Source organism: Pelodiscus sinensis, chromosome 28 (genome assembly GCF_049634645.1).
Source record: "Pelodiscus sinensis isolate JC-2024 chromosome 28, ASM4963464v1, whole genome shotgun sequence".
Lineage (NCBI taxonomy): Eukaryota > Metazoa > Chordata > Testudines > Trionychidae > Pelodiscus > Pelodiscus sinensis.
The window spans coordinates 15,378,939-15,402,306 of record NC_134738.1 but is presented as its reverse complement, the minus strand read 5'-3'; the positions used below and the strand labels follow the sequence as shown (position 1 = coordinate 15,402,306).

General features: G+C 52.5%; 1 protein-coding gene across 2 annotated transcripts; it reads right to left on the bottom strand.

Moving 5' to 3' along the window:
• Positions 1–9,625: 9,625 nt before the first annotated feature.
• BAG4 (BAG cochaperone 4) lies at positions 9,626–23,089 on the bottom strand. Of its 2 annotated transcripts, XM_075911087.1 has the most exons (5): positions 22,868–23,089; positions 19,621–19,728; positions 13,528–13,785; positions 12,596–12,838; positions 9,626–11,117 (listed from the first exon to the last, which is right to left on the bottom strand). In XM_075911087.1, the coding sequence occupies exons 1-5, from the start codon at positions 23,027–23,029 to the stop codon at positions 10,620–10,622; spliced, it is 1,269 nt and encodes a 422-aa protein (XP_075767202.1). In that variant the 5' UTR covers positions 23,030–23,089; the 3' UTR covers positions 9,626–10,619. The 2 variants fall into 2 exon arrangements, with proteins under 2 accessions (XP_075767202.1, XP_025045895.1); XM_025190110.2 differs by lacking the exons at positions 19,621–19,728; positions 22,868–23,089 and adding an exon at positions 15,743–19,596.
• Between the last annotated feature and the right edge of the window lie 279 nt (positions 23,090–23,368).

Below are 23,368 nucleotides of genomic sequence, written 5' to 3'. Positions count from 1 at the left end.
GCGGGGTCCGGAGAAGAGGCGGGTGCAGAGGGGGGCGCAGGGGGAGCGGGGTCTGGAGAAGAGGCGGGTGCAGGGGGGGGGCGCAGGGGGAGTGGGGTCTGGAGAAGAGGCGGGTGCAGGGGGGGGCGCAGGGGGAGCGGGGTCCGGAGAAGAGGCGGGTGCAGAGGGGGGCGCAGGAGGAGCGGGGTCCGGAGAAGAGGCGGGTGCAGGGGGGCGCAGGGGGAGCGGGGTCCGGAGAAGAGGCGGGTGCAGAGGGGGGCGCAGGAGGAGCGGGGTCCGGAGAAGAGGCGGGTGCAGAGGGGGGCGCAGGAGGAGCGGGGTCCGGAGAAGAGGCGGGTGCAGAGGGGGGCGCAGGAGGAGCGGGGTCCGGAGAAGAGGCGGGTGCAGAGGGGGGCCCAGGGGGAGCGGGGTCCGGAGAAGAGGCGGGTGCAGGGGGGCGCAGGGGGAGCGGGGTCCGGAGAAGAGGCGGGTGCAGAGGGGGGCGCAGGAGGAGCGGGGTCCGGAGAAGAGGCGGGTGCAGAGGGGGGCGCAGGAGGAGCGGGGTCCGGAGAAGAGGCGGGTGCAGAGGGGGGCGCAGGAGGAGCGGGGTCCGGAGAAGAGGCGGGTGCAGAGGGGGGCCCAGGGGGAGCGGGGTCCGGAGAAGAGGCGGGTGCAGGGGGCGCAGGAGGAGCGGGGTCCGGAGAAGAGGCGGGTGCAGAGGGGCGCAGGAGGAGCGGGGTCCGGAGAAGAGGCGGGTGCAGAGGGGCGCAGGGGGAGCGGGGTCCGGAGAAGAGGCGGGTGCAGAGGGGCGCAGGAGGAGCGGGGTCCGGAGAAGAGGCGGGTGCAGAGGGGGGCGCAGGAGGAGCGGGGTCCGGAGAAGAGGCGGGTGCAGAGGGGCGCAGGAGGAGCGGGGTCCGGAGAAGAGGCGGGTGCAGAGGGGGGCGCAGCGGGAGCGGGGTCCGGAGAAGAGGCGGGTGCAGAGGGGGGCGCAGGGGGAGCGGGGTCCGGAGAAGAGGCGGGTGCAGAGGGGGGCGCAGGAGGAGCGGGGTCCGGAGAAGAGGCGGGTGCAGGGGGGGGCGCAGGGGGAGCGGGGTCCGGAGAAGAGGCGGGTGCAGAGGGGGGCGCAGGGGGAGCGGGGTCTGGAGAAGAGGCGGGTGCAGGGGGGGGCGCAGGGGGAGCGGAGTCTGGAGAAGAGGCGGGTGCAGAGGGGGGCGCAGGAGGAGCGGGGTCCGGAGAAGAGGCGGGTGCAGAGGGGGGCGCAGGATGAGCGGGGTCCGGAGAAGAGGCGGGTGCAGAGGGGGGGCGCAGGGGGATCGGGGTCCGGAGAAGAGGCGGGTGCAGAGGGGGGCACAGGGGGAGCGGGGTCCGGAGAAGAGGCGGGTGCAGAGGGGGGCGCAGGAGGAGCGGGGTCCGGAGAAGAGGCGGGTGCAGGGGGGGGCGCAGGAGGAGCGGGGTCCGGAGAAGAGGCGGGTGTAGGGGGGGCGCAGGAGGAGCGGGATCCGGAGAAGAGGCGGGTGCAGAGGGGGGCGCAGGAGAAGCGGGGTCCGGAGAAGAGGCGGGTGCAGAGGGGGCGCAGGAGGAGCGGGGTCCGGAGAAGAGGCGGGTGCAGGGGGGGGCGCAGGAGGAGCGGGGTCCGGAGAAGAGGCGGGTGCAGGGGGGGGCGCAGGAGGAGCGGGGTCCGGAGAAGAGGCGGGTGCAGGGGGGGGCGCAGGAGGAGCGGGGTCCGGAGAAGAGGCGGGTGCAGGGGGGGGCGCAGGAGGAGCGGGGTCCGGAGAAGAGGCGGGTGCAGGGGGGGGCGCAGGAGGACCGGGGTCCGGAGAAGAGGCGGGTGCAGAGGGGGGCTCAGGAGGAGCGGGGTCCGGAGAAGAGGCGGGTGCAGAGGGGCGCACAGGGGCTGTTCCCAGCGCTGGTGGAGACAGGTCCGTGGGACGCGCCAGACGAGGGATGCGCCCGGCTGTCACGTAAGTGTCACTCTTGCTTAAACACACCCGGCAGAGACACAAGGGTGCGCGTGCCTGTGGACGTGTGTGCACACACGAGTGAGCACACACAGCACAGTGAACATTAATACACCTGGTATCAGGGTGTATCGTACACGCTAGGAATGCCTTGACTTAGATAAAACAGGGATTTCATGTATTCATATTTATACACCTTTTAAATGCTGTGTTTATACTTTGTGCACCCATCCCCTACATTAAAAATACAAGATAAAATATAAAGGACAGCTCATAACTACTTCTCCAACCCTTGGCTTGCCCCCCTCTCAGACTGGTGGAAAACACACATTGCAGACTTTCTGGTGTGTGTATGGAAAAACATTATAAACCTGTCGTTATGTATTTCCAAGCTGATCTGTTTTACATCAGCTGGCATGAAACTTATATCTCAGCAATTCTATTGTTTAAACTCAGTTTTGGAGGAAAACAGATGTTGTTGGGTTTGGGGTGGGAGACCTTGTTCATTTTCATTTTCACATACAGTGAAGCTGCCCTAGGGTGAAAATACTTTGTAAGATAGAAATGCTCATGGTTGAACTTCTATGGCTAGTACATAGGAACAAAACACACTTTTACTACATGGAAATTCTAAGCTGAGACATAACATTCAAACATTGTGGTTTCTTTCTGCACGAAGTGTAATTTGTCTGTCTTCCACCACGCGTACCCCGTCAGCGGGCCAGTCTGAGAACACAAAAGGTGGTTTGCACGTGGCCTGGCTGTAAGCAGGTAGATCATACACTCCAGTCACGACTCTCGCATGGCCTGGCTGTAAGCAGGTAGATCATACACTCCAGTCACGACTCTCGCATGGCCTGGCTGTAAGCAGGTAGATCAGACACTCCAGTCACGACTCATATGGCCGTGGTTAATCAACCCAGTTGGGACACAATGCAAAGGAAAACGACAGTTTTGTCTTGGAGGCTGCCAAGTTGTTATCAAATGTGGCTCTGGGCTGTTGCAGTTGAGCCGAACAGTTAATCCTTCCGGCATCACGGTACCGCCAGCTGCTGAATCTGCTGGCTTGCTCAGCTGATTGTATTTCTCATCCCATCAGTCTCTGGGGATGCAGGGGAGCACTGTGCTCTTTCTGGTTTGGTGCTGGGTCCTCTGTCGCCGGCTCCCCTCTCTGTATTCACTCACAATAACAATAGGAGAAAAGAGAAGCCATTCACTGCCTACCAGCTGCTATGTTGCAGATTAGCTGCTATACAGAGGGCCATACATGAATGTTGCCTTATGCGCCATATAGTCTAGATCAGTGGGCCAGGTTTAGGCACTCCCTGAGACATACTGTAGGCAGACTGGCTTTATAGCATGCTGCTTTTTAAATTTGCTTGGGCTAGTTAGTGTCCTGCATAGTGCAGTGTAAGGTTCTCCCACTCAGCCTTGCCAGGAGATGGTAACACCTCGTCCAGTCCCAGTCTGGGGGTGTGCGCCTACACACGGCTGTAGTGGGTATGTACAGCAGGTGGCAGGAATTAATTCAACAGGGGCCAGCCCAAGCTTTTGAAGCCAAAGCAATTTAGATCATTGGAAATCTCCATTTCAGGGTTTCAGCGAGTCACTTTGCCCATGGCGTGGATGCTTTGTGTTCATACGACCTGCGCGGGAGGCTGCCGCTCCCAAAACAAATGAGCACTCCAGAGAGTGCTCTCCCATTGGAGCCGTATGCTGGATCTTTCACATTTGTTTGCCAAAGTCTCTTGTGTGCCTTGTGGCTTATTAGCACACCCAGCCCCTTAGCATGAACAGGGTTGCGCGCATTTCTAAAGAGATGGTGCTTTTTTAAAAAGTAAATTAGAAGGGTGTGTTTTTGTCGAGAGAATGGAAGTGGTTTGTTTTCTTGTGCTTCTTCTTTATGAGACAAGGTTGTTTGAGGGGTGACAAAAGCACCATCAATGTAGAAATTCATGCAGATTATTAGCCCATTCTGGCCTCAGGGGCTCCGGTGTAATAGCAGTACTCTAGAGTATTTCAGTATTTGAATTCCGTACAATAACGCCTGTATATTTCCATATTGTCTTTCATTTAGAAGGCTCATGAAGCATCTTACCAACACATGCACAGAGCTCACATATCTCACCTTGGTGGTGCAACACACCACAGTGCACTTGCATTGCTTGAGGCTAGAAGTGAAGAACACAGTCCTGTGGAATTGGCAAGGAATTTAAGAAAGGAAAATGTAATTACTAGAGTAGAGCTAGGACCCTGGGGTTAATATGTTCTCAAAATGCTACAGCAGGATCACCGTTTTACATGCTGTCTGAAAGAGAGACAGCTACCCTTCCAATAGCACAGCACCCCTTTTTCTGTGGGCCTCTAATTCAGTACCAAACCCCACCCTCTTCTGTCCCACCGTTGCCACGTTTGTGTATTCCTTTGTCTCACATCCAAGTGCTGACCCCACTTTGCTGATGGAGGCTAGAGGCTGCAGCAGAGATTTAGGAAGTCAGAATGTCATTACAGCGATTGGGATTTTCTACAGGGGAGAAAACAGAAGGGTGTGCCCCCTTAATCTGCATCGCAGCTCCCAGCTGTCCATCATCCACTACAACAAATGAAAGCTGCCAGCTGTCTGACGGGGAAGGGCATGCTGCTGTTTGGCTAAGGGTGTAATCTACCAAGAATGCCTTTCCACTTGCTGAAAGGATAAACTGGCGTTTCAGCCCTCTTTTTAAACAGGGCATTTTAATGCCCCTTCCCTGCGTTTCAGCGTGACTACTACACTCCTTTCCCTCCCTCGGGATTTGTAAAAGTCACACGCAGGGGGCTACGAATCCTTAGCGAGACGGCGGCAGCATCTTCTGAAAGGCTAGTTGGTCTCTATTCAGCCACAGTCACACCCAAGAGAGTTGCAGACCACATGCCCCCCCCCAGTTTTGTTGGAGGTTCAGCTTTATAGGGTTTTTTTTAAGCCCTATCTCCTCCTGACTTCCTTTGGCTTCCAAATACCATGCACATTCTTGGACTGTTCTCTCAGTGCATGCACTGATGTCATTCTTGCTCCGTGGCAGCAGTAGTGAAAACCTTTGACCCAGTCCATAGAGCACTGCGGGTTCTAACGCATGGCTATGTACCTGTTAGCTGTTGAGGTAGTCAGTCTAGGGTTGGCCTATGATCCCTTGGGACGGGTGATCAGAAGTCGTCACTTAAAGCTGAATGGTCCCTGTTCAGTGGTGACTCAGTTGCACACCAAGTGAAATAGGTAAATGGGATGAAGTTCAATAGGGGCAAATGCAAAGTGCTCCACTTCGAAAGGAACCATCAGTTTCACACATCCAGAATGGGAAATGACAGTAGGAAGAAGCACTGCAGAAACAGATCCAGGGGTCATAGTGGACCACAAGCTAAATAATGAGTCAGCAGTGTGAGACTGGCAAAAAAACCCAACCCAAACCATTCTGGGATGTAGTTAACAGGAGTGTTGTGAGCAAGGCCCAGGAAGTCATTCTTCCACTCTGCTCTGCACTGATTAGGGCTGAACTTGAGTTGTGTGTTCAGTTCTGGGTGCCACATCTCCATGCTCAAATCATTCTGAAGAAAGAGAAGTGTTCTCCCCTCCAGCTATGGCTAGCCATTCTGTATCACATCTCTTTCAGGCACGGTTCATAGAGTGAGCTGTTTGGCAGCACAGGGACGCTGGAGACATAGGCCAGCTCTACACTAAAGGGGAAGGTGAAATTAAGATGCGCAACTCCAGCTACATTAATTATGTAGCTGGAGTCCAATGTACCTTAATTCAAGTTTCCCCACCGTCCCCACAGTGGGAGGCCAACAGCAGCAAACACTTACATCAGCTTCCTTTACTCCTCGCAGGAGCACTAGCTGCCACTGAGGGTGTCTTCTGAGTTCAATTTAGTGGGTCTTTGTTAGACCCGCTAAATTGAACTCTGGAAGATCGATCACGTCAGGGTCGATTTTCCCTCTAGTGAAGACATAGCCCTAGACTTTCCAAGGCTCTTGGATAGACAGTGCCTGACTGACAGAATATCTTACTGCCCCTGTATAAAACTATGGTACGCCCACATCTTGAATACTGTGTACAGATGTGGTCTCCTCACCTCAAAAAAGATATTTTGGCCTTGGAAAGGGTTCAGAAAAGGGCAACTAAAATGATTAGGGGTTTGGAACAGGTCCCATATGAGGAGAGGTTAAAGCGACTGGGACTTTTCAGTTTAGAAAAGAGGAGGCTGAGGGGGGATATGATAGAGGTCTATAAAATCATGAGTGGTGTGGAGAGGGTGGATAAAGAAAAGTTATTTATTAGTTCCCTAAATAGAAGAACTAGAGGACACCAAATGAAATTAATGGGTAGCAGGTTTAAAACTAATAAAAGAAAGTTCTTCTTCACACAGCGTGTAGTCAACCTGTGGAACTCCTTGCCAGAGGAGGCTGTGAAGGCTAGGACTATAATAGAGTATAAAGAGAAACTAGATAATTTCATGGAGGTTAGGTCCATAAAAGGCTATTAGCCAGGGGATAAAATGGTGTCCTTGGCCTCTGTTTGTCAGAGGCTGGAGACGGATGGCAGGAGACAAATCGCTTGATCATTGTCTTCGGTCCACCCCCTCTGGGGCACCTGGTGCTGGCCACTGTCGGCAGACAGGCTACTGGGCTAGATGGACCTTTGGTCTGACCCAGTACGGCCGTTCTTATGTTCTTATGACAAGATTAGTGTCCTGTTCCATGTTGACATCAGTATGATGTCATCACTTTGAGAAGCCGTTTCATAGTGGTCATTAGCACAAAGTGACTGAATGGCCACTTTTGTTTCCTAGATAGTCATAAGCCAGAATGTTTGAAAGCCCGGCTTCTCTTCACGGGGCGTTTGCACTTGAGAAACTTGGAGACTCATATGTTTGCCCCAATTGAAAAAACAAGTGACCACCACAAGCAAAGGGACCAGTTCTGGATTCTTTGGGATCGATTCAGATTGTGGCTCATCTCTCTCCGCAAGCTTAAATAATTAATATTCACTGTCCTCACATAGGACACCTGTGCAGATTAAGTAATCAATGCCACACGTTGGGGAGTCCTGAGACACCTTAGAGACGAACATTTATTTGGTCATCAGCTTTCGTGGGCTGGAACCCAGATGCCCAAATACATGTTAGTCTGTAAGGTGCCACAAGGCCTCGTTTTTGCTGAAACAGACTCACGTGGCTCCCCCTCTGAAACATCCACACGTGGTTAGTCTAAGATGCATCACTCAATGAAGCAGGTACCCCTATGTCCAGTGGGGATTTTTATTTTGAAAGTCATTTTTAGGGGACACTTCCGTAGGTGCATAGCGCTTTTAAGAAGGTAGGCGGGGGCAGTTCACACAGGACGGGGAAGGGTTCAGTACCAACAAAACAGTGTTGTACAGCAGCGTAGAAGGCAGGTGCTCAGGGAACACAGTTAATTTAACAAGGTCGGATGGTGCAAGAGGCACAGACAAAACTCAGACCTAAGGAAAAGTATGATGCCGCCCTCTTAAATCCTTAGTCACAAGGGGTTTGAGCTCTGCCTTAACTCTTCATTTCTTTTAGTGGTTAGTACAATAAGGCTATGTCTACACTGGCGGCTTCTTGCACCAGAAATATGCAAATGAGGCTAAGCGTGGAATATTGCCGAACCTTATTTGCATACTTAATGATCCGCCATTTTTTTTCAGAAGAGGCTCTTGCGCCAGAAGTAGCGTCTACACTGCCCCTCTTGTGCACTGCCGCAATACCGATAATTTTCAGGAATAATGGCATGGCGCAACAGGGTTTTTCTTGTGCAAGAAGGGGCAGTGTAGACGCTCCTTCTGGTGCAAGAGCCTCTTCTGAAAAAAATGGCAGCTCATTAGGTATGCAAATGAGGCTCAGTGATATTCCACACAGCCTCATTTGCATATTTCTGGCGCAAGAAGCCGCCAGTGTAGACATAGCCTTAGTGTTGAATTAGCTTATGGACGAGAGCTTTGAAAGCCTTTTGTCAGAGGGAACAAAAAGTTAGCGTCCGTGGTTATCTTTGAGAACACGAAGAGGACAGATGACATCGCAGAAGACGGAAGAAGAGCAAACAGCACTAACTTTCAAAAGGGAGAACATAAAAGCTCTAGGGATTCCAGTTCAGTCAGCTTAACTTCGTTACAGCAAATGGAGTATTTTTCAGGTGCAATTTTTGTCTGACTTCATTTTCGCCAAGGAGCCTTTTCCTTCCTGGGATTTTTATACCGATACTCATGTTCCCCTTCAAAAACAAAGTTTCTGCTAAATCTTAGACTCCTTCTATGAGCCTGAAGCAGTAATTTCCGGGAAAATTTTAAACACATTACAGAGACACAGCTAGAACCCAATAGCAAGTGCACTAAGGAGTTACATTCCTAGCACCAAGGTACTTTAGTGCACTAAATTAAAGGCACACGAATACCCAGAACCAACAGGTGTTTCTCACTCTGCTCCTCCAGGTAAACGAACTGTAACTGTGATAGCGACTGTAGTTACTTGGCAAACTCCTCACACATCATATAAAGAAACATTGTGCCATGAAGCAGGCAGGCAAATGCTAGGGTAACATTAATTCTCAGAAGCACTAGTAGCATCCGCTATTGTTTAAGCAGAGCTAAAGAAAGCAGCATTCATTAGTGTTGTACCATTATTTCCTGCAGCCATTCACTCCTTGGAACTGGCTCTCCCCCCATATATTAGCACAGACCTGGAGGCCATTGACAATATCCTGGTATGCTAGAGCAGTGTTTCTCGACCTTTTTTTATAAAGTACCCTTTAAAAAAAAAAAAAAAAAAAAAAAAAAAGGTAAGTACCCCCAATCCCTACAGTTTTCAGACACACACTTTTTTATTCTACCATTGCAACACATTTATTTAAACAACTTCATTGTAGCCAGGCGGGTGATGAATTTTTTGGGTGTAAAAAGTACAAACAATAAAACGCTGTAAAACTTAAAACAAAAATTCAGTTTTCTCCCAATTTCAGCGGTGTTTACATACCCCCAGACGTCTCTCGAGTGCCCCTCAGGGTGCTCGTCCCACTGGTGGAGAAGCACTGCGCTAGAGCGTCACTTCTGCTCTTCGGAATCGGGTTCAGCTCGCTGGCCCAAAGAGCGTTAGCTAGTTCTGACTGGGTTTTGCCTGCTCAAGGCAGGGACTGCTGTTCAACACCATCCCCCAGTCCCAAACAATTACTGGCCCAGACTGAGTGCTCTGCTCTTCTGGATTAGCCCAGAGGACATTTCCTAGATTGCCAACCACATGCATGATTAGGAGGATGGATCCAAATGACCAGAGAGGTCAGTGCCATCCCTGGAACTCAGGTGTGCTAAGGATGCAAGATGTGCAGACATGCATCTTCCACTGCACTGTCTGGGAGCATCCCGAACGCCGGGCAGGGGGAATCCAGGAAATTGTGTCCCTTGTTCAGGAGCAAAAGGCTGGAGGATTCGCAGAACTAGTCTGCTTCAAGCCCTCTCGAAAACAGCACCAGCCCCCTCTCAGCATCATGAATGGCACCGTTTCCTCGCCTTTTGCTGCCCTGTCTTAGGAGGATCTGCTACCAGGACAGGGTTCCAGGGACGGTGCTTTGGTTACAACAGGTTCCGTTTATGGTTTCACACAAACTTTAAAGAAAGTCACTTCAAGCATCGCATCGGCACAAACTCATTTTTAAAACTTGCCAAAGTTTATTCTCTTATCATACACAGTAATCACTACTTCGTTTCAGATGTGGGAAACCCACAGGTAAGGGCAGGCTTTCTACACCTCCCCTCCACAGTGCATTGTACAGAACCGTCAGTTATGCAGATTATATTGGAATACAAAACTGCATTACGTGAAAGGACATTACAATTAAAAAGTGGATTTTTACCCCGATTTGCCCTGAAAAACCATTTCTAGGATCACACTGTGCCATCTCTCCTTTCACAGGCAGAATTCAAAAAGCTCCCAATTGTGTTCCTTATTACTTCTCCCCGACATAAAACGTCACAGAATAGCTCTTCACTATATAGAAGAAAACAGTGTGAAGTTGCCACATGGACTGGCTGCTAACGTGGTCTCTTCCACCAGCACTTCAAGACAGTACTACAGTGCACCAGAAAGACACAGAACAAATACACACCAATCTCAATGACTAGAGTGATGAAGCTGTAAATACTACACAAGAATAATGGTCCAAGAGCCTGAAGTCTTGTACTTGCTGTGCATTGCAATGCCTTTGTAACTTACACAACTTGACAAGTTTTCCAGCTGTTTAAGAAGCCAGGGGGCAGCAGATAGCATCTACACAGACACACATTTGGCTTAGTACAGTAAAGTCTGTTCCATACGGTTTTCTCTCCTGCTGATGAAAAGTGTGCAGACACCCACAGAGGCAAAAGCACTTTGTTTGGCAAGGTCAGAATTCTGGACTTATCTGGACATTCATTGGCCTGGAACAACAAACTGAAATTTCAGGACTGATGTTTCAATCCCCCTTCATTCGGCCACAGCCAATTTATCATTTGTTGTTGGGTTAAAAAAAAAAAAAAAGAAAAAAAAAGAAAGGATTTATTGCTTTTTGTGATCAACAGGAGTTAGAAGCAGACTGAGAATGAAGCCAAACCAGAGCTCTTTGGGATGTCCTCGGCAGGCCTGGAGTTGTTACATCTCTCTTTCACAATCCCTTTCTTTCCAGTTTTTCCAGGATGGCCTGGATTCGATGAACAGCCTCCTTCCTAACCTGTCGGACACTGTCCTGGCCGCGAGTCTCTATAGAATCCAGTTCCAGCAGCTCCTTGGTCAGCATTTCCTCCAGGAGCCGGTATGCTTTGTCTGTCTTTTTTCCTACAAATTCGTCCACCTCTTGCTCCAACTGCTCCACTTCCTCCATAACTTGCATAACCCTTTGAATCCCGGGCTGTCTTCCCAGGGAGTCTGGCAAAGGCTGGTCACTGGGTTTAAATCCCGCATCCTGGTTCACAGAAGGTTTCCTAGGTACGTTATCATACATTTGGGGCTGCGCACTATACTGCACTTTGGAAGTCAAAGGGGATGGTTTGGTGTTGAATTGAGCTGGCTTGTGATCATTCATAGTCTCCGCTGGCTGGTGATTGACTTCTGGAAAGTAGTGGTGGTGATTTGCTCCGTGGTCCGGTTGGTCATAGGAAGGATCCTAAATCAGAAACAAGCAGCGGGTGTTACATGTGTCTCCTTCAACACCCGTTTCCCTACCCACATCCTGCCTCAAATTGGGAGGGCTGCCGGCAGGTGTCTGAGCGGCAGGAACGCTTTGCCCCCCTGCTCATTTGGAAGGTGTGCATGCCCAGGATGGCAGTGCAAAAAGGGTCCAGGCAATGGAAGTTATTGAGGGTGAGGCCTGCACTTTGAGACAGTCGTCCACCCTGAGGTCATAATATCCCGTGACCTAACAGCGAGAGACTCGCATCACTTTGAGATGAGCTTTGCTCCCCCAAGACCGGCCTGAAAAGGAATGCTCAAAGGCCGTCGGTGCTCAGGACTTGGACTTATTTAAGAACCAACGAGTGAGAGGAGCTAGTTGGCTCTCCCCGCTGTGTCGGCAGAATGGCCGTGACCGCTCTGAAACCGCCACGGGGGGTCAGGGTCATGCTTGCTGCAGCGATGTTAACAATGGTATTTGCTGGCAGGATTCTAGCACCATTCCTCTGGGAAGCGTGGCTGTATTTGAGGGGGTCATGACAGAGGCTCCGTCACTGCAGGCAGGGGATTGCTCAATTTCATAACTATTCCCAAGTGACCCATTCCTGTCTGTGCTAATCCAAAACATCCACAGTAGAACCGTGCTAGCAAGTACTTTGCCACACAGCTGATCTCCTGGTGTGGACCAGGCCTTCAGTGGTCAGACAAGGGAGGAACAGAATCTCCTATTCCCACAACACTTAATTCTTAGCAAAATCTCCAGTAAAGGATTCCTGGGCCCTAGGAGGAGGACATGTCCTGATCCACTTGCCAGTCTGCATCGGGACAGGCCCTGCTAGGCCAGTCTCCTGGCTCCCAGTGACCAGCCCTGGATGCTTCAGAGGAAGATAGAAGTAACCCTGCAGCCAACACCTCTGGGATGCCCCTCGTAAAGATCTCACCCTAATCTCTACTAACGAGAGACTGTTGTAAGATCTGGAGCATGAGACGGGATTTCCCTCCAATTCCGCCCCCTTTGGTTTTCCCAATAAGTATAACTGAATGTTCTGTCTGGATACCCAAGGGATCGAGTCTAACAGACAATGAGGAGAATGCCTAGCGGTCATTAGGTTGTTTCTGTGCGGTACGAACCCGTTACTGTAGCATGGGGGAGAGAGGTAGAATCACGTCACAGTGATGAAAAGTACCTGTGGCTTTCAGGGAAGCAGTGTAGTCTAGTGGTCTGACCGCAGACCTGAAGTCTGAGCTCATCCGGACAGATTCACCCTACACCTTGTTAGCACTGTCCAGTGGTCTGAGCAGTCCGTCAACACCAAACTGTACTGGGTGATTTCTAAGAAAGGTCTCGCCTTGCCTGGGCAAGTGGGAAGAGCCGCTCGCTTAGCTTCTGAGAAGGGGGAGCAGGGAGCCATTCGGCTGAGGGAAGACAGGCAAAGCAGACGCCCCAGGCCCCTGGAAGCGTTCTCTCTTTACCTGTGTGTCGGGAGCTGGAGGAGGCGGCGAGGGCGCACCGCTGCCAGGCCAGGATGGAGATGGCTCTGAAGCAAATGGACCTCCTTGGGGTGCTGAAGCAGCAGGCCACGTGTAACGAGGCTGCATCCCGTAGGAAGGCCACGACTCATCCTGGACTCGTGGTTGTGGTGGTAGCCCCTGCGGGGGAAGGCCAGGGCTGCTGTCTCCTCCATATGGATAGTGTGGGACAGGCATACCTGGGGTCTGCAGGAAGAAGGGAATGAGGGTCAGACCTTCAGTCACGTTCCCTCCGCCACTGCAAACACATTCGGATGTGCTTCTCCGCTCCAAACACACGCTCCTAAGTCAAGTCAGACCAGCTACCTGGGCTGTTAACTCTGAGTCCTAGGTCACGGGAGCAGTTACTAGGGATGTAAAGGGTTAACCAGTTACCTGGTAAGCATGAGCCTTACCGGCATGGTTACTGGTTAACCGGCGGCCTGGCCCTGCCGGAGCAGCCCCCACCCGCAGCACGACACGGCTGCGCCAGCCCGGCCAGGACCGGTGTGCGGAGGGCAGGGGACGCTGCTCCAGGGTTAACCTGTTAAACAGCATTAACCTGTTAACATTTTAAAAGGTAATTACCATCCCATGGCTGAGACGCTGGCCAGCGATATAGTTTAGTGCAGTCTAAGCACTGTGTCCGTCAGTCAGTCCGAGAGCTGCGTTGCCAGATCGGTCTCAGGCTAAACGTTTTCCATGCGGAAGCCTGGAGCAGCAGCTAAGCAGTGCACATCTAGGGCTTGGACCCGCAGGGCCGGCTGCCCTAGGAAGCACATGCCAGCCTTGGCTACAGACAGGCTAGATCCGGTGCTGAGCTGGGCTGTACTCACACCAGCCCCCAGCACATTCCCAAAGGAGCGCATGTTCCTTGCTTGGACTAGCCTCCTTACCGGCGGTGGAGAGTATCCTGGAGCCTGCCTCCTGAGCGAGGGGCCTTCCGCAGGGCAGTCTGCTGGAGGGTAGTTCCAATGCGCGGCTGGCGAAGGAGGCCGGAACATGCTCGCAGGCTCTGCCGGGTAGGTGGCCCGAGAGTGCCCAGAAGAATAGTAAGCATGTGACTGTGGCAGATTTGCATATGGTGGAGCAGCCCCAGGAGCCGAGGGGTAAGGGGCACCATAGGCTCCATTTGTGTAGGGAGACTCCATTCCCTGAAAAACAAGCAGAAACAGCTCTCAGGGATGGACACAGACTGTTGTGGACACCACCGAGTTGGGAGGGGCTGCAAGCAGGACAGGAGCAGAACACTTCGAAAACTGGTCGGACACCGGCACCATAAAATTCAGCAGAGAGAGGTGCAAAGGCCTGCGCCTGGGAAGGAGAAACAAGACAGGCAGGGGCTGAGGAGGCTGCAGTGGTGCTGCAGAGGGTCCGCGGGATACAGTGGGTGACACGTCGAATAGAAGGGTGTGCCGGAGCGGGGGAGCTGGCTGCTCTGGATGGCGGAGTCTGTTCTTGGTGCTACGGGGCTGCAGGATCCCCGACTTGCCGCCACAGAGGGCACACAGGGATGCTGTTGTGAACAAGGCAAATGCCACGTGGGGCTGCGGTCCCAGGCACGTAGTGTGTAAGACGGGAGGGAATGGTTCTGCTTTACTCAACACGGGGCAGACCTCCAGCATAAACCTGTGTCCAGGTTTGGACACCCACCCTGCAAGGAGCAGGAACAAACTGGACAAGTCCCGAGCGCTGCAATAAAACCGATAAATGGTTCAGAAAGCCTGATCCCGGAGGAAAAGTTGAAAGAAACGGGCATATGTGCTTTGGAGACGGCTGAGGGAGGATCCAAGTCTTCAGATGCGTGGAAGGTTATTACAAAGAGCACAAGATGCAATTGTTTTCCATGTCCGTCAAAGGAGGGACACGTAAGCAGCGTCATTTGCATCAAAGAAGATGGAGGCTGGATATTAGGAAAAAAGTTCTCACTAAGCACTAGAATAGGTTACCAGGGAAGGCTGTGGAATCCCCATCTTTGTCTAACCTGTCCTTAGACTCCCAAACGCCTGTCTAGGTACACTTAACCCTGCCTGCAAAGACGGGGTCCACAGGCAGGGCCTAGATCACTTTCAGAGGTCCCCCCTACCTTTCTGAGATTCTTGGGCTATGTCTAGACTACGTTCTATTTTCGAAAGAGGCTCTGCAAATTCCGTGGGAACGTGCATATCTTCTTCTGATCTCACTTTCAGAAGAGGATCTTTCAAAAGTGAAAGTAGTTGGATGGGGGGGTTGGAAAAAAAACCCTTTTTGGAAAAAATCCACTCTTCCTTAAAAAATGAGTTTACACAGGGTTTTTTTTTTTTTTTCCGAAAAAGGGTTCCCCCCCCCAAAAAAACGGGTCCAGCCTACTTTCACTTGTGAAAGATCCTCTTTCGAAAGTGAGCTCGGAAGAAGATATGCAAATTCCGTGGGAACGTGCATAGCCTCTTTCAAAAAATAGAACATAGTCTAGATGGACCCTAGGACTGGCCAAAGGCTCTGAGGTCTAGAATAGGAGCAGCAACAGGACTGTGCAAGGAAGGAGTGGAATAGTGTTCAGGCAACTGTAAAATAGGGAATTTAGTCTCAAATCAGGAAATTCAGAGTTATGGTTTCCATAGCAACTGAGCACACGCCAGTATGGAATATTAATATTGTTGCTGTGGGAACCACACCTCTTCCCTCACTCGAGTGTCTAAGTCTGACCATTCAGGTCGGATAGAGGTTTTGCATTTCAAAATGTGTGGGGTTGGGGGGAGGGTATTCCACCCACAGGAATCTAGGGTAGGACTGTAACTGTCCTCCTGGGAGGTCTCGTTATCAGGCACTGCAGAGATTCCCGCCAGAGAGGCTGACAAAGATCTTGCTGTCATGGAACAGACTAGAATGGAGCAAGAAATGGGGCAGCCTGGGTTGCCCCATGTTGTCACAGCAGGGGAGCCTGTAATCCAACCCTCCCACTCCACCCACAGCGCGGCCCATGCTAGGGCTGTGGTGAGCCGTGTGTCCATGTGGGGCACGCTGCTGCTAGCTCATCGGGAAGCGCAGTTATGGTCCCTGGAGCCAAAGCCCCCCCCCCCCAGCTTTTCCAGCCATTCATTTCTCCCTCACAGGACGATCCTGCGGCCTTACAAGTGCGGTGCATGGAGCATGCTCCCTGATGGCCAGGAAGTACTCTGCCAAGGACACAGCCTTCCCTCCGGAGTCTGGCCTCCTATGCCTAACCCAGGCCTGGACGTCGTGTGGGAGGATGGCCAGGAACTGCTCTCTGATTAGCATGTCAGCAATCCGGGCTGCACTCTTGCTTTTGGGCTGGATCCACTTGCGGCACAGCTCTGATAAGTGAGCGAAAGCCTCCTGGGGTCCCTCCGCCTCCTGGAACCTGTACTCCCTGAACCTCTGCCGCCACACGTCTGAGCAGTCCCCGGCCTCGCTCGCGGCACTGCTCTGAGTCTCTTGGACTTGCCGTGAGAGACACAGACTTGTACGTAGGGGCCACAGGTCTTTCAGCCACCGATACGCCCTCTGAGCATGTATCCAGCACGAGTGCAATGGCTCTACATGGTCCTGAGAGGGGAGTGCGTCTCCGGGTCTGGCCTGGCTAGCTCTCGTTTCCAGCTCCCGGAGAAATTCCTGAAATTTCATTTCTGCCTCCTCCCATCTTTTCTCTGCCTCCTTGCACCGCCTCTCCCCTTGCAGAAGCTGGAGGATTAGCCACTTCACCAGATCATCTCTTTCCAGAGAGCCTCTACCCTGTGTTGGCTGCAGGCAGGCAGCTGCAATGCCCTGCAGCAGACAGTCTACCCCAACATCCCCCCCTAAAGGCAACGGTGATGATGCAAAACCCTTCGCTGAGTCTTCTCCTTCCACCACCACCTGCTCTCCTGGCTGCAGAGCGATGGCTCTGTCCCTCTCCAGTGGGCAATCCGCCATCATCGCTTCCCCCTGCAGTGGACAGTCTCCCTGCTTTCCCTCTTCCAGGTGCAGCAGCAGTGCTAATGCAGCACCTTCCACCTTGCCTTTGCTGGTCTGCCCTGCATCCTCGAACGCTCTGCTCTCAGCTAGCTTTTTTGGGGGCCCCTCCCCCCTCAACCCGACAGTTTTCCTATGGTAAATGTGCATCTTCTCATCACTAGAGAAAGGGGATAGTGCACTCTGCCTTCAAGTGCTATACTTAACGTTCCGTCAGCCCCCAAAGCGGGCTGTCCCGGCTCCAGACTCCCCGACCCACACTGGAGTCCGGGCGATGTGTAGCTGTCTTTGGACTGCCCGGCCTCTCTGGTTACAGGGACCTTGAAAATCACAAGAGCTCCCACCAGCCTTGAAATCTCCCCCTGCTCTTCCTGCAAACAGCTTGGGCACCTGCGATGTGCGTAGGTAACAATGGTGGCAGCGACACGCGGCAGGGCTCTTAGCAACGGGGCGCAGCGACAGAATGGAACCCAGCCCCGGCCACACGCGAGCAGCTTGGTTCTGACCAGGTAAGCGGCGTGCGGGAGAACACAGACTAGCTCTTGCCCACGGCTGAGGATTGGTCCCTTCTGCTGGATTATTTCAAGTGTCTGTCAGTGTGTTTGCTGGGCAGGCATTCTGCTACCTCCATAGCTGGGGCCTGAGTGGAACAGGACCAGGGATCTCCCTGAGAACGTGCTGACTTGCTAACGATGACATTTTCAAGAGTAATATTTGAATGAACGAGTTAATGTTGGAGGGGAGTGTGCCGTGGCGGGGGGCTGTCTGCTCTGTAACTGGGGTTCCCCAACGCTGGGCTGTGATTCCCACCGACTCACCCACATGTGTATGGGCCAGACACCTAGGCCCAGCCGGAGCAGATAACAAAGCTCTTCCTGGGGGAAGAGACAAAGGGAGGGAGGCGGAGACGCCACCTGGCTAGGGGCAGGGCCTGGGAGCTGGGCAGTGTTTGGCTGGGAAACCATGAAGAGAAGAGACTAAGCAGAGTGCTGGGAGTTGAGGGGCCTAGACACCCTGCCCCAAGGGATCTAGGGCTGCCAGCCCCTGACTTCTTATGGCCACATCAGGTCTGTGCTAGGCTGTATCCCGGAGAAGCAATAAACCCTCTAGTCTACTGGCTGGCGGAATCTCATCTTGCTGTAGACGGGGTGCAGGATCGGGGCGGGGGGAGGGGGGAGTCCCCGACGCACTGCCACAGGGAGAATAGCCAAAAACCCTAACTGTGCAATCACAATTTGGGTTTTTTTGAAACATCCAAGCAATTTAGACACTAAAAAGCTGGAGCATGTGACACGGGGAATTAATAGTTACTGATGTGCTATGACACAATGGGGTCCGCTGCTGGTCTGCGATTCGGGCTCCCTGGCACTATGATGGTACCAATAATAAAAGCCTGAGCAGAGGAGAGAACGTGTATTCTGTTCCGTCCTGTTCTGTACAAGACTCAATACATGACGTTGGCTCCTTTTCTAAAGTTGGGAATTAACATGACGGAAATTTTCTGCAAAAAGCATTTGGCATCGTTTACTAGGGCTGATACTGACTTTGCCTGTGAGTGAGTGTCATCATTCCAATATTCCAACGCAGAACTAGGGTTATTTGTGGGACATTAGTATCACAGGGCCCACTGTGGAAGGCACTACTCACCCACACGTGCCATTACATTTACAGCTGGTCCCCGAGTTGCGAATGGTCGACTTACGACCGTTCGCAGTTATGACCGAAACTGTCGTAAATGGCGGACCCCGAGTTATGAACGTGATCCGCACTTACGAACAGCGCGGTCGCATGTAACTGGATGGGGTCCGACTTACGAACAAACCGAGTTACGGCCAATTGCTTGGTCCATAACCAGTTTGTAAGTCGGGAAGACTTACATAACCATGATGGGAATCCAACTCATACTGCAACACAAACCCTGGCACATTTCATGCCACAGGAGTATGGGATGAGAGTTTACTGTTACTTTATGCAGACGAGATGCAAGTATGAAACCCTAAAGCAGCACTTGTTTTGTAATTAGCTAAATAACATTTTTTTAATGAGAGGAGTGTTCCAAAAGAACATACCAGTTTACTCTTGTATAGAGTAGGGCTCTACAGACAGAGTCCCCAGCCATAGCAATGCTGTTTCTGCTTTACTGGCAAGACGAGCACTGATCTCTTCAGCTAGCAGGATAAAGAAACCAGACAAATTTGCCCAGTACCAAGGAGCAAGAATTTCAGATGTGCATCAAGGATGGACAGGGGGAAAAGGGCAAGGCAGAGTCAACAGCATTCAGGGAGCTGGCAGAAGGAGTGTGGCTCTCAGTATTTTCCTGTTGTACAATAGAATTTGTTTTGGTTGTAATGTTAAATTACACAGGCATTTGCTTGCTTTACAGAGCTCGAATTTCAGGCTGTAGTTTCAAGGGTGATGTAATGGTTATGGCAGGGGAGTGGATTCTATTACCACTGCCATCCCTGACACTGTGTGACTGCAGGCAAGTCACTCTGCCTGTCTGTTCCTCAGTTTCCCTATTTATAGAACAGAATGAAAACTGGCCTAACGTGAGACTGACTGTTTTAAGAGTCTGTAAAGCATTTTGGGATCTTGGAATGAAAGGCACTAGAAGTGTCATCTGGGAAGTCACCTAGGAGTGACTAAACGTCAGTAATTACAAGAGTTTCAGGTGTCGAGGCTACAGTAGTTTAAATTTCAGATTTCCAGTTGAAATCCAATTTCATATTCTGAAGTCAGTGTGTGGGACTTCCTGAGGCTGATGCAGCCAGGTGAATCACAGAACACTAGAACTGGCAGGGACCTCAAGAGATCATCAAGTCCAGTCCCCTGCCCTCATGGCAGAACCAAGCACCGTCTAGATCATGCCTAAAAGGGCAAAGGAACCACGCTCTTGGGGATATTGCCTACATGGGATTCCTGGGTCCTTCCTTTTCAAGGGAAACCAGCCCTTTCGTACTGGGGTATTGGCTTGAACCTCTGCCCCAACAAAACAAACCTTTCAGTTTCAAAAGAAACAAGAGGCCCTTCTACCGTACCTGGCTCTGTAACTCAGGTCCAGCTGGGTATTGACTTGGATAGGGAGCTCTAGACTGCACCGCTGAGTTCCAGTAGTTGGACCCATATCCCGGATAAGGAGGCTGTTCCTAAGGAAAATAAAGCAGCTCATTTTCTCATCGCAACAGTCATGGTTCCAGGGCCCCTGTATTCCTCCCCTCCGGACCAGCAAGGGCGGCTACTCTCAGATTTCTGCTCCCCAGCCATCACCTCTCCTAGCAGAGACACGTCTCTCTCCTTCCTGACTGGGGTACTTCCAGGCTGCACAGATCCTTGTCTGCACTTTGATTGCCCCAGCTGAAGTGGCCGCACAGCTCTAAGCAAGCAGGTTTCAATCTCATGATAAAAATCATTGCAGAGAAAAGCGAGAACAACAACAGACTGACACCCACGGTAATAAGCTCACCAGAGATGCTTCCCGAACTCCAACAAGGCTTCTGACAGGTTACCAGACCCTCCAAGCCCAACACCGGAGTGTTTTTGTGGCCACAAGTTCATACCAGCTTTCGCTCAGAACAAGCACTTCCCCACCCCACACATCGGGGAATCCGGGTCTGTCTACACTGTGCAGCTTTTAGCAACAAGGCCCTGTCGCTACACAGCTATGAGAGAGAACACTGGTTTTCGGCAGTTTGCTGACAAAATGCTCCTTCCCCCCACTGAACAGGCTTTGTTTTGTCAGCAGGAAAGCGCGTGCACTCCCCCCCCCCGCCCCGCACACACATTGCTTTTGCCTTTGTTATAGTCAAGCTTATCGGAGGCCTTTCATTGCGAGAGGGGGCTGCTAGCAGCCCGGATCTGCCTGTTAGGAATGCATGTGGATCACTGGCAAACCTTGCTCTGAGCTGTACATGTACACAGCCACCGCTGCAATCCTCATCTCCAAGAACCAGGCTGTGCTCAGGCCAGGTGGATCAGACCATTATCTTACTACACCAACAGAGTGAGGAACCTGTTACTGATGCACCATCTTCAGCACGGCGCTGTCATCCACTGCCCTCTGGCGCCAGGGGGGCTGAAATTGCTTTACTACACAAATGAGCCTCACACTTCCCCTGGGAAGTTACTCCTCCAATTGTACGGGATATAAGGAGCTCACCAAGCTGCCTTGTGGGGGGTCTGTACAGAGAAAGGAATGGAGAGACACAGCCCCTTTCTAACAGCATGGTTTAAACACGTCTCCACTCTCAGCAGACCTCTCATGGCTTACAGGAAGACAAGCTTCAAGCTCGGGATCCCCACCTCGCAGACTAGAACGGGGTGATGGCAACATGTCATTTCAGGAGTTGGATGCTCTGGGTAATTTCACTTTTGACCCTGAATATAACTCTGAGTGTTCTTAACCTTAAAGTAGACGAATTAACTTTTGGAGTCCCACAAGTAGCATTAACTCTAGAAACCACCATTTGATCCACTGGGCCCATGCCGCTTTGGATATGAGAATGCAGGCCTCTGGTTTTCTGATATCTCTTTTCTTTTTCTTCTACAGTTTTTCCCAAGTCTTATAACCAGTAAGTTACTAGACCCCACTACCCAGCTAACTCTACTGCACCTGCCACATGGGTGATGCTTATCAGTTCTGGTTAACTGGTGGGGGCTAGAGCTTCAGCCCAGCCAGAACAGCCCCGTCTATGGCAGGCTCAGGTGCACCACCTGCAGGGGTGCTCCAGCCTCTGTCCGCAGCAGGCCCCGACTGCGGTGGAGAGGCTGCTCCAGCCCAGCTGTGGGTTAAACATTACATTTAACCAGTTAACCAATTCAATAGGATTTGACATCCCTAATTCTGAGAAGATACTTGGCTACCACTACAACGATGTCTAGACCCACATTCACCTGCAAAAAGGACCAAACATATATACAACCACAGTACCGCTTTGCCTCGAACGGCACAAGAAAATGGGTTCCCTGAGGGAGGAGGTTGGGGGGTGTTAGTGCAGAGATTGTAAAGAGCCCATGGTTTGTATTCATGTACCCTCCCTGCCCCATGGGATGAAAAGAGGCAGCATTAGAGCTAGCAAAAGATTAGACAATGTCTAATAATAAAAAACGTGAAGAGAATTCATAGCAAGACCTGTTGCAGTGCTGTGGGGGAAGAGACTGCCTGCACAGACTGCTGTATGTGAAACATAACACACTCTGTAAAAGACCTGAAAGGGTATTTTCAAATCTTCACACCCAATGCAATTCCAAGCCTTTTCCAAGCTTCTCCCCTGTCCAGGCTAGCTGCCAGAATCAAAACCTCCTCCCTCTCCAGATGCTGAGGTGGCACAGAATCACTTTCCAGTAGTGGTTAGAAGAATAATACTCTCATACAGCAGGCTCAAGCCTCTTTGTTAGTGCACCAGTGGGACTGTGTCAAGGCAGCCTTAAGGGCGAGGTGATGCAGAGTTGGCTTCTGATCACAGTAATAACAAGAGAAATGCTAAATCAATTAAACAGAGCAAAGATTCAGGAACAAAGGAGCGATTTAGCTTAACTGCATCTCAGAGCAGCCACCTCTTCCACACCAGGATAGCGACAGACCATAACACCCAAGGCATCTGCATCACTGTTCCCTATAAGCCGAGCGCTTGGGCAGTCACCCGGGAGAGATACCGCCCAGCTGATTTAGCAGAGCACTCATAGCTGGCAGCAAGTGTTTTGACTGGTGGTGCACATCTGCACATGCCTCAGTGCATGTAACAAAATTTACAAGGCACATGGATGGAAAAAATTACAGGGAACATGCACCCTGGAACCGCAGTTTCCTTCCCCAGCTCCCGTCAGGTGTGTTCATAAGGGAGCCCCCACCTCAGGCTCCGCAGCAGGTCAAAGCCCACGGATTTCACTCCATCTCCCCCCACCCAGATTAGGACCAGCCCCTCATCGATTCTGCCCATGCACCACCGGGGCACAACCCTCCCCCATCTCACTCCCGCCAGGGCAGGACCCTCCCCAACAAACTCCAGCCCCCCTCCCCAGAGACAAGCCCCGCCCCCTTTTCACACCCCTCCGGCAGGACCCTCCCCAACTCACTCCAGCCCCTCCCCCCAGGGACAAGCCCCGCCCCTTCTCACCCCCCCCGGGCAGGCTCCTCCCCCCAGAGACAAGCCCCGCCCCCTCTCACCCCTCCCCCCCGGGCAGGACCCTCCCTAACAAACTCCAGCCCCGCCCCCCAGGGACAAGCCCCGCCCCTTCTCGCCCCCGGGCAGGCTCCTCCCCCCAGGGACAAGCCCCGCCCCCCGTTACCTGAGGGCCGCCCCGCCCGGGCCTGTCCCAGGCGCCCCCCGCCGCGGGGCTGTAGCCGCCCCCGGCCCAGCTCGGCCCGGCGCCGCGGTGCTGCGGGCAGGCCCAGGGGCCCGGGGGCGGCTCCGGCTCCGGCCCGTGGAGCAGCCGCCGCAGGGCAGACATTCCCAGCGCCGCTCCGGGCTGCCAGCCGCCCCGCCGCGCCTGCGCGGAACCCGCCAATCCCCGGCCGCGACACAGCCCCCCGCCCCATCGTGACCAGCTCCGCCAATCGCCACGGGGGGCCCAGGCCAATCGCCTCAGCCAATCCCTGGCAGGGTCCCGCCCCTGCCGAGCGCATCGGCCAATCAGACCTAGGGTTCCACATTCTAAGGAGGTCAACACAAACGTACCCAATCAGCGTCAACTTTCTTCCCCTCAGCCCCCGGTTCACCAATCGGAGAAGGGCACACAAGGCCCGGGTCTTAAAGAGACAGGCACAAAGCGCCCCTTCGCCAGCGCTGC